At 46.0% G+C, this 13,014-nt stretch overlaps 1 protein-coding gene across 1 annotated transcript in view; it reads left to right on the top strand.

Moving 5' to 3' along the window:
- Positions 1-13,014, top strand: part of pkd1l2a (polycystic kidney disease 1 like 2a) — a gene marked incomplete at both ends in the record, with an annotated part of 43,853 nt that overhangs the window by 17,609 nt on the left and 13,230 nt on the right. Inside the window, 9 exons of the mRNA XM_083790369.1 lie at positions 1,201-1,329; positions 1,494-1,719; positions 1,916-2,106; positions 2,891-3,121; positions 3,843-3,944; positions 4,415-4,593; positions 5,092-5,238; positions 5,805-6,004; positions 7,435-7,661. Of these exons, the coding sequence (XP_083646495.1) occupies positions 1,201-1,329; positions 1,494-1,719; positions 1,916-2,106; positions 2,891-3,121; positions 3,843-3,944; positions 4,415-4,593; positions 5,092-5,238; positions 5,805-6,004; positions 7,435-7,661 (1,632 nt within the window). The remainder of the gene's footprint in view (positions 1-1,200; positions 1,330-1,493; positions 1,720-1,915; positions 2,107-2,890; positions 3,122-3,842; positions 3,945-4,414; positions 4,594-5,091; positions 5,239-5,804; positions 6,005-7,434; positions 7,662-13,014) is intronic.

The raw sequence follows: 13,014 nt of genomic DNA, 5'->3' as shown, positions 1-13,014 counted from the left end.
ACAAGCTCATAGCGTGCCACCGAGTGGCGCGCTACGAGCTTGTAGGTCTGCTATTATTCTTTAATCGAAGAACCACTGACATAGAAACATAGCTTTAGATTGTGGGGGCCTAAAATAATATAGTAGAAGCGTTTTTTTATCAAGATTTGATCAATGTCACCATGGTCCACACACTACAAATGAAGAAAAAAAAAAAGTTTTTTTTTTCTTCTTTTTTTTAAGAGCAAAATTGCCCTAAGGGCAGGGGGTGCTCTAGCACCCCCTAGTGTCTATCTGTGCACGCCACTGACTGGTGTCTGATTTGAATGAAAGTACACACAGGAGATCCGTACCAAGCTAGCTTGAATGTGTTTAGCATTCTGCACTCAAGGCCACGGGTCAAGGCATAACTCTCTATACCGCCGACTTTTGAACCCCATTTGAAAGAAACTTCATACAGGGCTTCAGCTTTGATATTATAGGCCAGGGCCATGAGTGTCTATTTCACACAAAGTGTTTTTTGACTGGGGGGTCAGCAGGAATTACCTGTCATAATTAGACCCCCCTGTATTAGGATGTATTAGGATGTTGATATTCATTCATCAGCCAACACTCCCCACTGACAGGTAGTACCCCCCCTCCCCCTCCCCACTGACAGGTAGTACCCCCCCCCCCCATAGAGGACGTATAGGGCCTTAGTCCTACTCCTCCTCCCAGCCAACACTCCCCACTGACAGGTAGTTACCCCCCCTTTTTAAGGGCATGTGAACTCAAACCCACAATTCAACATTTTGGTTTTAAGATGTTGATATTCATTTTGTATTCATCCTTAGGACCCCAAATCACACCTTGGAAAGCATGAGTGTCTATTTCAAACAAAGTGTTTTTTGACTTGGGGGGGGTCATATTTTGACAGGGGGGATTGCCTGTCATAATTGGACAATATTTTAGGCCAAGAAAAAAAAGGAAAAAAAATGTCCCATGTCCACAACCCCGGCTGCCGGACTAGTTACAGTAGTTGGTTAGGGTTTTGTTTATGTGGTTTCAATGAGATCTCCAGATGTGTCATATTATGTGTAAGTAGACAGACTTTGGTCCAGATTTTAGCAAAGAGTTTTTTAGACAGATTATGTACTGTATGTTGTTCTATTGATTAAAAGAGAAATGACTACACAAGATTTTCTTCAGCCCATTAGTTTCTGTCTTCTAACAATATTCCAGATGATGAGTTTCGAGAAGGACCCCTATTCCTGGAGTAAGGGGAACATCACGGGCACTGTGGGCTCTGTCTCTCTCACTCGAGCAAACGGCACCGTCATCCCTGTCAGGAACCTGAAGAATGAGATACAGGTATAGGACACTCTTTCTTAATTATTGATCAAACGGAGAACAAGAAAATATATAAAAAATGCAAATCAGTAGACTAGACTTTAGGTGCTTGGGGTAATGCAAATACATAAAACATTTTGATTATTAATAATACTTTATACACAATGTGGTCTTGTGGTTCCAAGATTTTCCTGCCAAGACCTGATGCGGGGCAGGATAACAGTACAGTCCTGGACCTGGGCAATTTCAGCACGTTAATGATTGATGTTCCTTCACCTGACGTGACACTGGTGCTGAAAGTAGAGCCCTCCGAAAATATACCGTTCATGCTGTATTTAGGATACGAGGATTATCCCACTGATGAGAAATATGTCGCAAAAACTCAAATGCCTCTCCAGAACGCCACAGAAGGTATAGATAGATCAACCCAAAAGATTTGAAGCAAAAGAGAGTGTGTGTGTGTGTGTGTGTGTGTGTGTGTGTGTGTGTGTGTGTGTGTGTGTGTGTGTGTGTGTGTGTGTCTGTCTGTCTGTGCGTGTGTAAATACAGACTCACGTACGTACGCACGCGTGTAAATACAGTATATCTGTCATGTTGATGAATGCAGATGAGAAGAACACATGGGTGTTGGGTCCCAAGGATCTAACAGGATCTGTTGGGATCCACTATCTTGTTGTGAAGCCCATTGTGGAGGCAGGAGTGAAATCCATCAATGCCACTGTAACTGTACGTACAGTTGCCGCCCAGTGCAAGTATTGGAATGAAACCAAAGCTTCTTGGAGTGAAGACGGCTGCAGGGTGAGTGTAACATATCTTCACTGTTGGGTGGAAACCTTTTATGTCCAAAACCATTACCATTACTAGGGGGACAGAAAGCTTGTGTTCCAATCGATCCAATATCATTATTTAGTCACAAGCTCGTGTAATACTTTTCAATTAAATATTTCTGAAACCCACAGACAGATTTAACCACATCCAACCTGGCATCCCTACACTTTGGCACGCCGTAGTCTGAAAACCCACCTTTTCAGACTCCATCATTGCCCCATAATTTCTGTAGACTTAGATAGCATTTGATACAGACTTATAGCATGTTATGTAGACAGCACTATAATTGCATTGTATGTAGTCATAGCATGTCATAGTACATATGTATAGCACAGTATATATGTATAGTTTATATGTATAGTTTCATTATATAGATATTCCACTGTTACTTTCTTAGCTTACGCATGTTTCATGATAAATGCTTTTTATGTGATGTATTCCCATGCTTTTTTGTTATTGCTTAATGTAAGTCGCTCTGGATTAAGAGCGTCTGCTAAATGCCTAAATTGTAAATTGTCATTATACTATAGCTGAAAATGTTTTAAAAACCTTTTAAAAAGTAGTAGAAAAAGTTGATCTATACAGTTTTGTTTGACACTGTCATACAATTTATGACAAAACATAAAAAGATGAATTATGGAGATACAAGGTTTCTGCCTGACAGCGAAAACAACAACAATATACCACATGTAAGTGTCACATCCCTGTATCCATGGCAATCTGATTGCAACTCAACAGCAGCCCTTTCCCATAGGTCGGTCCCCTCACCACGCCATTGGTCACGCAGTGCCTCTGTAATCACCTAACGTTCTTTGGGAGTTCCTTCTTCGTGATGCCTAACGTGGTGGACGTGTCGCGGACTGCAGAACTTTTTGCCACTTTCACCACCAACCCTGTGGTGGTATGTTTTGTCGGAGCCATCTTTCTTGCTTATCTGGTGGTGGTCGTATGGGCACGCAGGAAAGACATACAGGACTCCGCTAAGGTATGTTATGTACAGTATGTTATACGTATGTTAGGTGTATGTTAGGTATGTTATCTGGTGGTGGTTGTATGGGCACGCAGGAAAAAAATACAGAACTCATCTAAGGTATATTTCAATTAACCCATTTTGACCTGACATCGAAATTTAAAAAAATGTCTTCTAAATCCTGGCAGTTTTCTGAAAAACCTCATGTTTCTATGTCAGTCGTTCTCAAAGATTTTCATGCCAAGGACCCCCAAGATTATATGTAATTGGCCGCTGACCCCCATCTGAAAATATGTTGTTCCAGGAAAGACCCCCCAGAAGCAAAGATTTGAGTTAAAAACGTTCGTTCTGAAAAAATATATATTCAAAGATTTGCGCCACATTTTCACAATTTTTCTAAAATAGCAGACCTACAAGATCTACAAGCTCATCGTAGACCTATGAGCTTGTTGATCTGCTATTTTTCAATAGCTAAATTATACCATAATGTTTAACACACCAAAAGGGGTTAACAACGAGTTTCCAACCACTTGATACTTGATGTGTTTTAATTGTTGATCCTAAGTAAGTCATTTTAGGTTTGATGAATTGGCACATTGTAAATCACTGTGCTGGCAATTTGAATAATTCTTCTGTCTTTGTGTCTAAATATAGGTGAATATAACTGATTCTGGGGGACAATGACCCTTTGGCTGAGTGTATAATATAATTATTATGTCTTTGTGTCTAAATATAGGTGAAGATAACGGTTCTGGAGGACAATGACCCTTTGGCTGAGTGTCGCTACATGCTGACCGTCAGCACTGGGCATCGACGTGGGGCCTCCACTTCCTCTCAGGTCAGTGGTTAATTACAGCCTCCACTTCCTCTCAGGTCAGTGGTTCAATACTGTACATTCTCAAATGAAGAGTGGTTTACTAGGGTTCTCTATTGTTGATTACCTGCTTGATTAATACATTCAACTATATCATTAATTCCAGGGGGCCAGACATTCCCTAATGAGTTTTGCATAAATTTATATAAAACCAATTTCTTCTAAAACATAAAATAAGTTAGCCAAACGACTGAGGCAGAAACGTAGACTATAGCATTAGGTGCCAGATTGCGGCCAGATGTTAGCAGCTTGATTGGCTGACACAGTTAACGTTACGTGGTAGTATTGATAGACAACATTAATAGCTCAAATGAATGTTCAGAATTGATCAAATTCTCGTACAGGCCGAATTAGTCAGTTGAATAGCTATGGACATTTCTGGACATTTGAACATCTTGACTTGGCTTCCATTCACTTATACTGTCTTGTTTCAGGTGACAGTAACTCTGCTAGGTAAAGAGGGAGAGAGTGAGCCACACCACCTGACAGACCCTGAGAAGCCTGTGTTCGAGAGAGGAGGGGTGGACATGTTCCTGTTGACGACACCCTTTTCCCTGGGAGAGCTGCTTAGCATCAGGCTGTGGCATGATAACTCAGGACCACACCCTGCCTGGTGAGGCGAGAAGCGAGCAGACTCCTCTGACAAAACACAACGGATTATTTTCCTGTGCTAACATTTGAGATTTATTTACTTTTCAACCTATCTTCATATAGTAGGTCCTCACAAATAATCATGAAAAAATGGCGCAATCTTTTTCCTACTCCGTCTGTGTCTCATAGGAGGGCTGTGGGCAGTTCAGAAACCGTCTTCCAGTGACATCATCGATGGGGAATACAAGCTAATAGAAACTGCAGGCTTTCTAGTCCTGAAAAGTTGCAATGCAGAAAATGGAAGCCATCGTTCTCACGATAATGAAAATCTAAACATTTTTGTAAAAAAAATCTTGTTTAAAAAAAGATCTGCCTAATGATGATGTCACTCCTATGAGACACAGAATGAGTGGGGGGAAATCGTGCCATTTTATCATGATTATTAGTGAGGACCTATTATATGAAGATAGGTTGAAAAGTGGTGAAGGAACCGGTGATAACTGTTGAAGTTTGTTTGCAGGTATATCAACAAAGTGATGGTACAGGACGTGGAGACTGGGCAGAAATGGCACTTTCTCTGTAACTCATGGCTGGCCATAGACATGGGAGAGTGCTCTCTGGACAAGGTGTTCCCTGTCGCCTCAGAAGAAGATCTGAAGAGATTCAGGTGTGTGTATTCATGCGTCTCATAGAGCAGTGGTTCCCAAAGTGGGGTCCGGGGACCCCCAGGGGTACTTGAAGGAATTCCAGGGGGTCCCCAGCTAAATGATCATTTGTAACCAAATAGACCCTTATGGGTCTGTAACTCTGAGAGTGTACAAATGGAACCAAAAGGACCCGTTAAGAGTTAAATTAACAGTGGTTTTACAATATAAATTGGGGTACCAGAGATAGAAATGCCATTAAATCGGGGGTCCGTAGCATAATGCGTGTGAAACTGGGGGTCCATGAAATTAATGTGTTTTGGAATCACTGCTAGAGCCGTAAAAATCCTCCCTTATCGGGGTCACTGGCATTAGGTTTTCAAATGGGGGGTCCGTGGCCTAATAAATGTAGATTTGGGGGTCCTTGACACGAAAAAGTTTCGGAAACCACTGTCGTAGAGTAAAGTTACCAAGGAGAAAAAAAACAACGAAATCCAGCTCCATGCTCTTCTTCTTATGCTTACTCTGTTGTGTTCATTCAATCCATTCAATTCAATCTTCTTCTTGTGCTCACAAATGTATATTCCAGCAACCTGTTCTTCATGAAAACAGCAAAGGACTTCCGTGACGGCCACATCTGGTTCTCTGTGATCAGCCGCCCTCCCAGCAGCACCTTCACCCGCGTGCAGAGAGTGTCCTGCTGCTTCTCTCTGCTGCTCTGCACCATGCTGACCAGCATCATGTTCTGGGGCATCCCCACAGACCCCTCTGAGCAGACCATGGACCTGGGTATGGAACTATACTATCTAACTATACTATACATGTTCTGGGGCATCCCCACAGACCCCTCTGAGCAGACCATGGACCTGGGTATGGAACTATACTATCTAACTATACTATACATGTTCTGGGGCATCCCCACAGACCCCTCTGAGCAGACCATGGACCTGGATATGGAACTATACTATCTAACTATACTATACATGTTCTGGGGCATCCCCACAGACCCCTCTGAGCAGACCATGGACCTGGGTATGGAACTATACTATCTAACTATACTATACATGTTCTGGGGCATCCCCACAGACCCCTCTGAGCAGACCATGGACCTGGGTATGGAACTATACTATCTAACTATATTATACATGTTCTGGGGCATCCCCACAGACCCCTCTGAGCAGACCATGGACCTGGGTATGGAACTATACTATCTAACTATACTATACATGTTCTGGGGCATCCCCACAGACCCCTCTGAGCAGACCATGGACCTGGGTATGGAACTATACTATCTAACTATACTATACATGTTCTGGGGCATCCCCACAGACTCCTCTGAGCAGACCATGGACCTGGGTATAGAACTATACTATCAAGAAAGTAATTTAACGGATTATCTTACAGTCTGCTGACTGATATCGTCCTTCTAATGGATGAGGGGACTGTACAATTTACAATTTAGGCATTTAGCAGACGCTCTTAATCCAGAGCGATTTACAATAAGCAAGAACAAAAGCATGGGAATACATCACAAAAAAGCATTTATCATAAAACATGCGTAAGCTAAGAAAGTAACAGTGGAATATCTATATTATGAGACCATACATATAAACTATATATATATATTACTAATATGCTATACATATGTACTATGGCTTGCTATGACTATATACAATGCAATTATAGTGCCGTCTACATAGCATGCTATAAGTCTGTATCAGATGCTATCTAAGTCTACAGAAATGCTATCTAAGGGGGTAGGGTAAGTGCTATGGGCCATGATGGAGTCTAAAAAGGTGGGTTTTCAGACTACGGCGGAAGTGTAATTACTACTCCTCCCAGTTCTAGTGTTAGACATTTAAAAGGAAAATAGTTTATTGAAAAATATCACTCACCAGAACCAGGGATGTGTGTTTTCAAACATGGCGTTGAAGTTGAAAGGGTCTAATCCAATAAATATCATATCAAATATTGAAACAAGCAACTTAAAAACCATCTGGTGTGCAAAAAAAAAAGCCTGAATAGATTAAAATGACCATAGAAGTGTAAACTGATATTCGCCTTTAAGTGTTCTGATATTAAAAGTACTTCATGATAGGTAGTCAATAGTCATACCACTACTACTAGCAGATATATTGCCATTTAATATAACATAATATAACATTTTAATCACAAATTAACTTTTCTTTTTCTCTTTCTTTTTGTCAACTACTTTAAAGGTCACATTGAGTTCACCTGGCAGCAGGTTGTTATTGGAGTTCAAAGTTCAATCATCATGTTTCCAATCAACCTCCTTATTGTGAGTATCTTCAGAAACACTCGGCCTAGAGAGAAATGTGTTAAATTAGAGGCTCCGAAGCAGGGGAAGACGGGCCGAGTGTCTCCCTCACAGAAGTCTTCTCCACGCAAGGAGCTAAAGGACATCACCCCCGACACTGTGATCAAGGTGAAATGTTATTATTAAATAGTTTTTATTGATTTTTCAACACACAACAAGACATACCAACATACATATATACACCACTAGACTACACATAAGCATACAATACATTAATAAAAAGAAGTAAATAAAAAAGACTGAAATACAGGACCAAAACAGACACACAATAAAACGATAGTTACGTATGTAACTACGGTTCTATGAGTCCTGAATGACCGCCAGAGGCGGTGCTTTAAGCACTGAATACGTCCCTTCGCGCATGCGCAGTCGAGTATTTTATACCAACAATGTCGGTTGACCCCGTGATGACCCGGAGTCGTCTATAACTTCCGGCAGTCATCCGGGGCTCAGTCCCTACAGAATCTTCTCGCGAGAACACGAGGATTCTGAGTGACAAGAGTGCCTCTGGCGGTCATTCAGGACTCATAGAACCGTAGTTACATACGTAACTATCGTTCTATTTCGTCCCTGCTGACCGCCAGAGGCGGTGCTTTAAGCACTGAATGACTTATACCAGCCAAGTCACGAGGAATCCTGATTACAGACCTCAAAGGGTAGAACCGGAGGATTCGGGGAAGAGGGCCACGTCCACTGGGTGGGGAGTGGCAACATTCACCCTGTAGTACCTTGAGAAAGTGCCTGCCGAAGCCCATGAGGCGGCGGCACAAATGTCCTCCAAGGGCACCCCTCTCATGGCAGCCCATGATGTGGAAATGCTCCTTGTAGAGTGGCACCGTACCCCTGATGGTACGGGGAGGTTACTTGCCTCATAGGCGTGGCTGATTGTGTCTACAATCCAGTGGGACAGGCGCTGCTTGGAGGGAGCGCCGCCTTTGTTCACACCACTATGGCAAAAGAACAGCTGCTCTGCTCGCCTGATGCGTGCAGTAGCTTCAATGTAGGCTCTCAGGGCCCGGACTGGGCACAACAGCTCCAGTTTGTCTGTCAGCTCCCCAGGTGGGGGGTTGAATCGAGCCAGCCTGATAGGCCGGTTGAGGTGAGCCTGCGACAGCACCTTCGGGAGGAATGCTATGTTTGGCCACAGCGTGACCCCCGAGCCGTCTGCGTTCCACCTCAGACATGATTCGCTGACTGACAGAGCGTGCAGTTCACTGACGCGCTTTGCCAATGTAATGGCCAGGAGAAGGGCTGTCTTGCATGACACCCACTTCAGCTCTGCCTGTGCCAAGGGTTCGAAGGTAGGCCCGCACAGGGCGTCCAGTACCCGGTTAAGGTCCCATGAGTATGAGAATGTGTGCTATAGAGCGGAACGCACCACTTGCCGCTCCAGCACATTGCCGTGTTCGGCCCAGTAGACAGGCATAAACTTCATATGGGTCCCATCAGATTCAAGACATGTCGACACCCGTCTGTCTTGCGTCACGAGGAAGTATGTAGATCGGACTTCCCTTAGTGTGACTGAGGATATACAGCCTCTGTTGCGCCCTTGGGCAGGAGGACACATCACTCCTGGTCTGATAGTAGGGCTCTCGTCATGTTGCTGATAATGGCCATTTTGACCCGCCGGATATGGGGGGCTGGCGTCAGAAGGCACTGCACAGCCCGGAAAGTCACAGTCACAGTCAGGTCCCTGCGTGGGACGCCAGGGAACACGCTAGCCTCTAGTGTGGGCCGGCGGTGATACGCGAGCTCCGAGGGCAGTCAAGATGATTTCATCAATGTTGGAGCTCGGCCCTTTGGGAGGCGGGATGTGTCGTAGGCCTGCAAGCTGCAGCCTGGTCTTCCCCCCCTGGATGGTTCGCTCCGGCGATTCTCGCCCGGCTGAACCACCTAGTGCTCCTGGCTCCTCAGGGAGACTACGGAGAGTTGGCCTAGGCTCATCAGTCAAGCTTGACTGTGAAAACCCGACTTGGCGACGGGCTAGAGATACGATGGACATCAGCCGCCCACGCTCTGAGGACATGACGCCAATGCCTCCAGTGACACACCAAAGGTGACTGAGCCAGTATTAACGTTGCCACTATTAAGTGTGAACGGGAGGCCCCAGTGAGCAGGTTGTCTGTGCTCCTGCACTGGGGTCGAGGTCACCTAGCGTTCTGCCGCCGGGCCTCGTTGGGGAACACAATGAGGGATGCAATGACAGGCTTGGTGGCTGGCATGTAACCCAGGCCAGCCCTTATCGCCTTGTGCGTTCAAATCTATTAAAGTGTCACGTCGCAACGGGTTGTCTCAGGACACTTTTCCCAATCAGGGCAGGGCTGCCAGGATTTCACCATCGGTATAGAGATGGGAGAGGGCCCTGATCGTTCGCCCGGCAGGCCTGTAGCTGTCTCAGGTACAGGCGTGGGGGACGGCGAAGACAGCAAGAAGAAGGCGCTTGGAGGAGCCGACTGCCTGCTTTAGTATGCGTTCCACGGCTATGCGCATGAGCTGAGAAGTGGGAGGCCGGCTCTGATGCCTGGGAGGCACCGCCTTCTGCATCTTCCTCCTAGTCATGGAAGTGCGTAGCTTAAGCTGTCGGGGAGAGCACATCAACCTCGAGTCAGTTGTGGCATCGGAGAGGTAGGCGCTTCGGCACCCTCCGAGGTGCCTAGGTGTTATCTGAAGTGAGCATGGCCCTCATGCGGGCCAACTCTGCAGATAGCTGAGCCCTCTCGGATCTGCTGTAGTCAGCGGTCAGACCTTTTCCTCCTGGCACACGGGGCAGGACCAAGGTCGGCTCACGGCTGGAGGAGAGCTTCACACGAGGTACAAAAGTGGGAGCTCTCCATTGTGGTGGCACCGGTTACTCTGGACCGGCCGGTGCACACAAGTCCCAACTAGCCCAGGGCGCGGACGCTACTGGTTGCTAGGTGTTGGCCATATGCTTGAGGGAGCGCATACGCTGTCTGTACCAGCAGAGGCTTTCGAGGTACGAAAGTGGGTGCTCTCCGTTGTGGTGGCACCGGTTCCTTTGGACCGGCCGGTGCACACCAGTCCCAACTAGCCCAGGGCGCGGACGCTACTGGTTTGCTAGGTGTTGGCCATATGCTGCAGGGAGGGGGCGCGTACGCTGCCTGTGCCAACAGAGGCTTTAACTTAGAAAAACTGAATGCTGCTATACCTGCCGCAGCATGTGAATATGCATTTACGTTTATGCAAATGCTCATTGCAGCACTTTGAGATTCAACCAGATGTAAAGTGCATCATAGAAACAGCACACAAACGTTGCTGTTAGATAGACTGTGCGACCTGCATGGTCGCGGTGGGGGAGGGGAGCTTTACGCTACCTGTACCCCCGGCGGAGGCTTACTTATAATTTATGATAATAAAGTAGCCTTCAGTCAAGGTTTGGACGCTGCTATGTAGCAGCTGTAGTGTTTCCTATGTGACCGTTTATCACGGCACTATGACGCTTATCCAAACTCCAGTGCATTATTATTTATGTTTGCTAGTCCAGAGCGAAACAAAAGACACTTCCAATACACTAGTCACGTGTGCACTACTACGCATTCATGCTGGGAGGAGGGAGCGCTACCGCTGCCTACCCCAGCCAGGTTCGGTTAAATAAACCGACACAAGCTAGTTTTGGAGAAAAGGCTACAACCGATAGCTCCACCGATAGGGGCCACCTGCTGAAGGAAGGGAGCGCGTACGCTGCCTGTATCAGCTGCAGCTAATGAACATAACAAGCTATACACCAATAGCTGTTAATAAATGCTTGAGCTAACAAACGATTAGTAGTAAGTAACATCAAGCTGGCCGTATGCTGGAGGAGCGGAGCGCATACGCTGCCTGCCCTGTACCAGCTGGGCCAACAAACAGTAAGGCAAGCTATATACAGATAGCTTTTTATCTTCAATAGTATAATAAGCGCTTGGGCTACAACTACAGGTAGCAGCGCCAGTTAGAGAGCTATGCTGGAGACCAGCTAGGCTACTAAAAAACAGGACAAGCTATAGCCTGTTCATAAACAGCTTTAACTTTAAGCTACTGGTAGCAGCTGTGAGCTACGCTGTCAGCAGCGCCAGATACTCTGTGCTGGGGACCAGCTGGGCTAATAGGACCTACAGGTACCCAGGGGCACTAATCCGACCTGTGGGAACAAACCAGGTTGCACCCACTGTATATGCAAAAAACTGTTAATGGAGCTTTGAGCTCCAGACATACTGGTAGCAGCTTCAGCTAGGCCCACTACTGGGGGCCAGCTGGGTTAACAACCAGACAGGCTATGTACACCAGTAGCTGTTAATACTATTTTGCTACAAACTATACTGGTAGCAACATCAATACCCTGGGAGGACGCAGGAAGCTGCTCCTGTACCGGGCTGATAATAACAACAGCAATACAGCTATTCGCAAAAGCAGTTAAGCTTGAATGCTGCCAATATCGGTATATGGCTTTGGCCAGCAAGGCTCTTGCCATCACCAGCAGGGGCTAAACAAAGCTTAAAAAGTAGCGTGTTTAACAAACGAAGGTAATATGACAGTGTTCTTATCCTTCGGCAAGTCTTATAGTCGCTTATAATAAGCGCTAGCGTTCACAGTCGAACAGACCTCGTATGCAGAGCAGGGAGGCGGCGCGAACGCAGCCTTTACCCACACACAGGAGGTTATGCCATGATAAGTATATGATATCATATGAACGTCTGTTTAGCGGGGATAGCGCCGCTTTAAACGATAACGTACCTTCTGTCCGGGGAGGGTTTTGTTAGCCTTCATTACCGGCGAGAGATTGGACGCTCCTGCGTCCACGTGACATGGGTTGTCACCGAGTGCCTCCCTCAGATGTTGGGGGCCAAGGCACCCAGGGCAGAGGTCATGCCCATCCTCTGGCCGCAGAGGAGCCTGGCAGGAGGTGCACAGGTGGTGGCGGGGTTCGTCCATTGGAAACCCGCAGATGTAGCCCAGAGCGCGGACGCTAGTGGTCGCTAGGGGTGGAGCCGTAAACTGGTAGGAAGGGAGCGCGGACGCTGCCTGTGCCAGTAGAGGCTACTGTAGCTGCTAAAGGCCGCTTAGCTGGAGGGAGGGGGCGCGCACGCCGCCTATGCCAGGTAAGGGGTGCTCTAGCAGAGACCAGTATATATGATATATGTATAATGATATAGTTATATATATATAATTTCAGAAAAACCAACCTATAAAGTGGCAATGGCTCTGTGCCGAAATTAAAGTACACTATTTGAGAACAAGTGACTAAATCAGTCAAGCCAATTCATATAACCGGGGTTACTGACGTAACCTCGCGGTGGTGCTATATAGCTGGCCAGTGCCAGCAAAGACTCATTCAGAGAGGCAGAGTAATATAGCAGTAAATAAGTACACTTATAAGTAGTATAAGTATAAGTATAAGTAGTATAAGTATAAGTAGTAAGCAAATAATAATAGCGTCGACTCACGTGCTGGGAGCGGGTAGCGC

Source organism: Protomyctophum parallelum, assembly GCF_964188405.1.
Source record: "Protomyctophum parallelum genome assembly, chromosome: 2".
In the NCBI taxonomy this organism is placed as follows: domain Eukaryota; kingdom Metazoa; phylum Chordata; class Actinopteri; order Myctophiformes; family Myctophidae; genus Protomyctophum; species Protomyctophum parallelum.
This window is presented reverse-complemented; position numbering and strand designations above follow the sequence as displayed.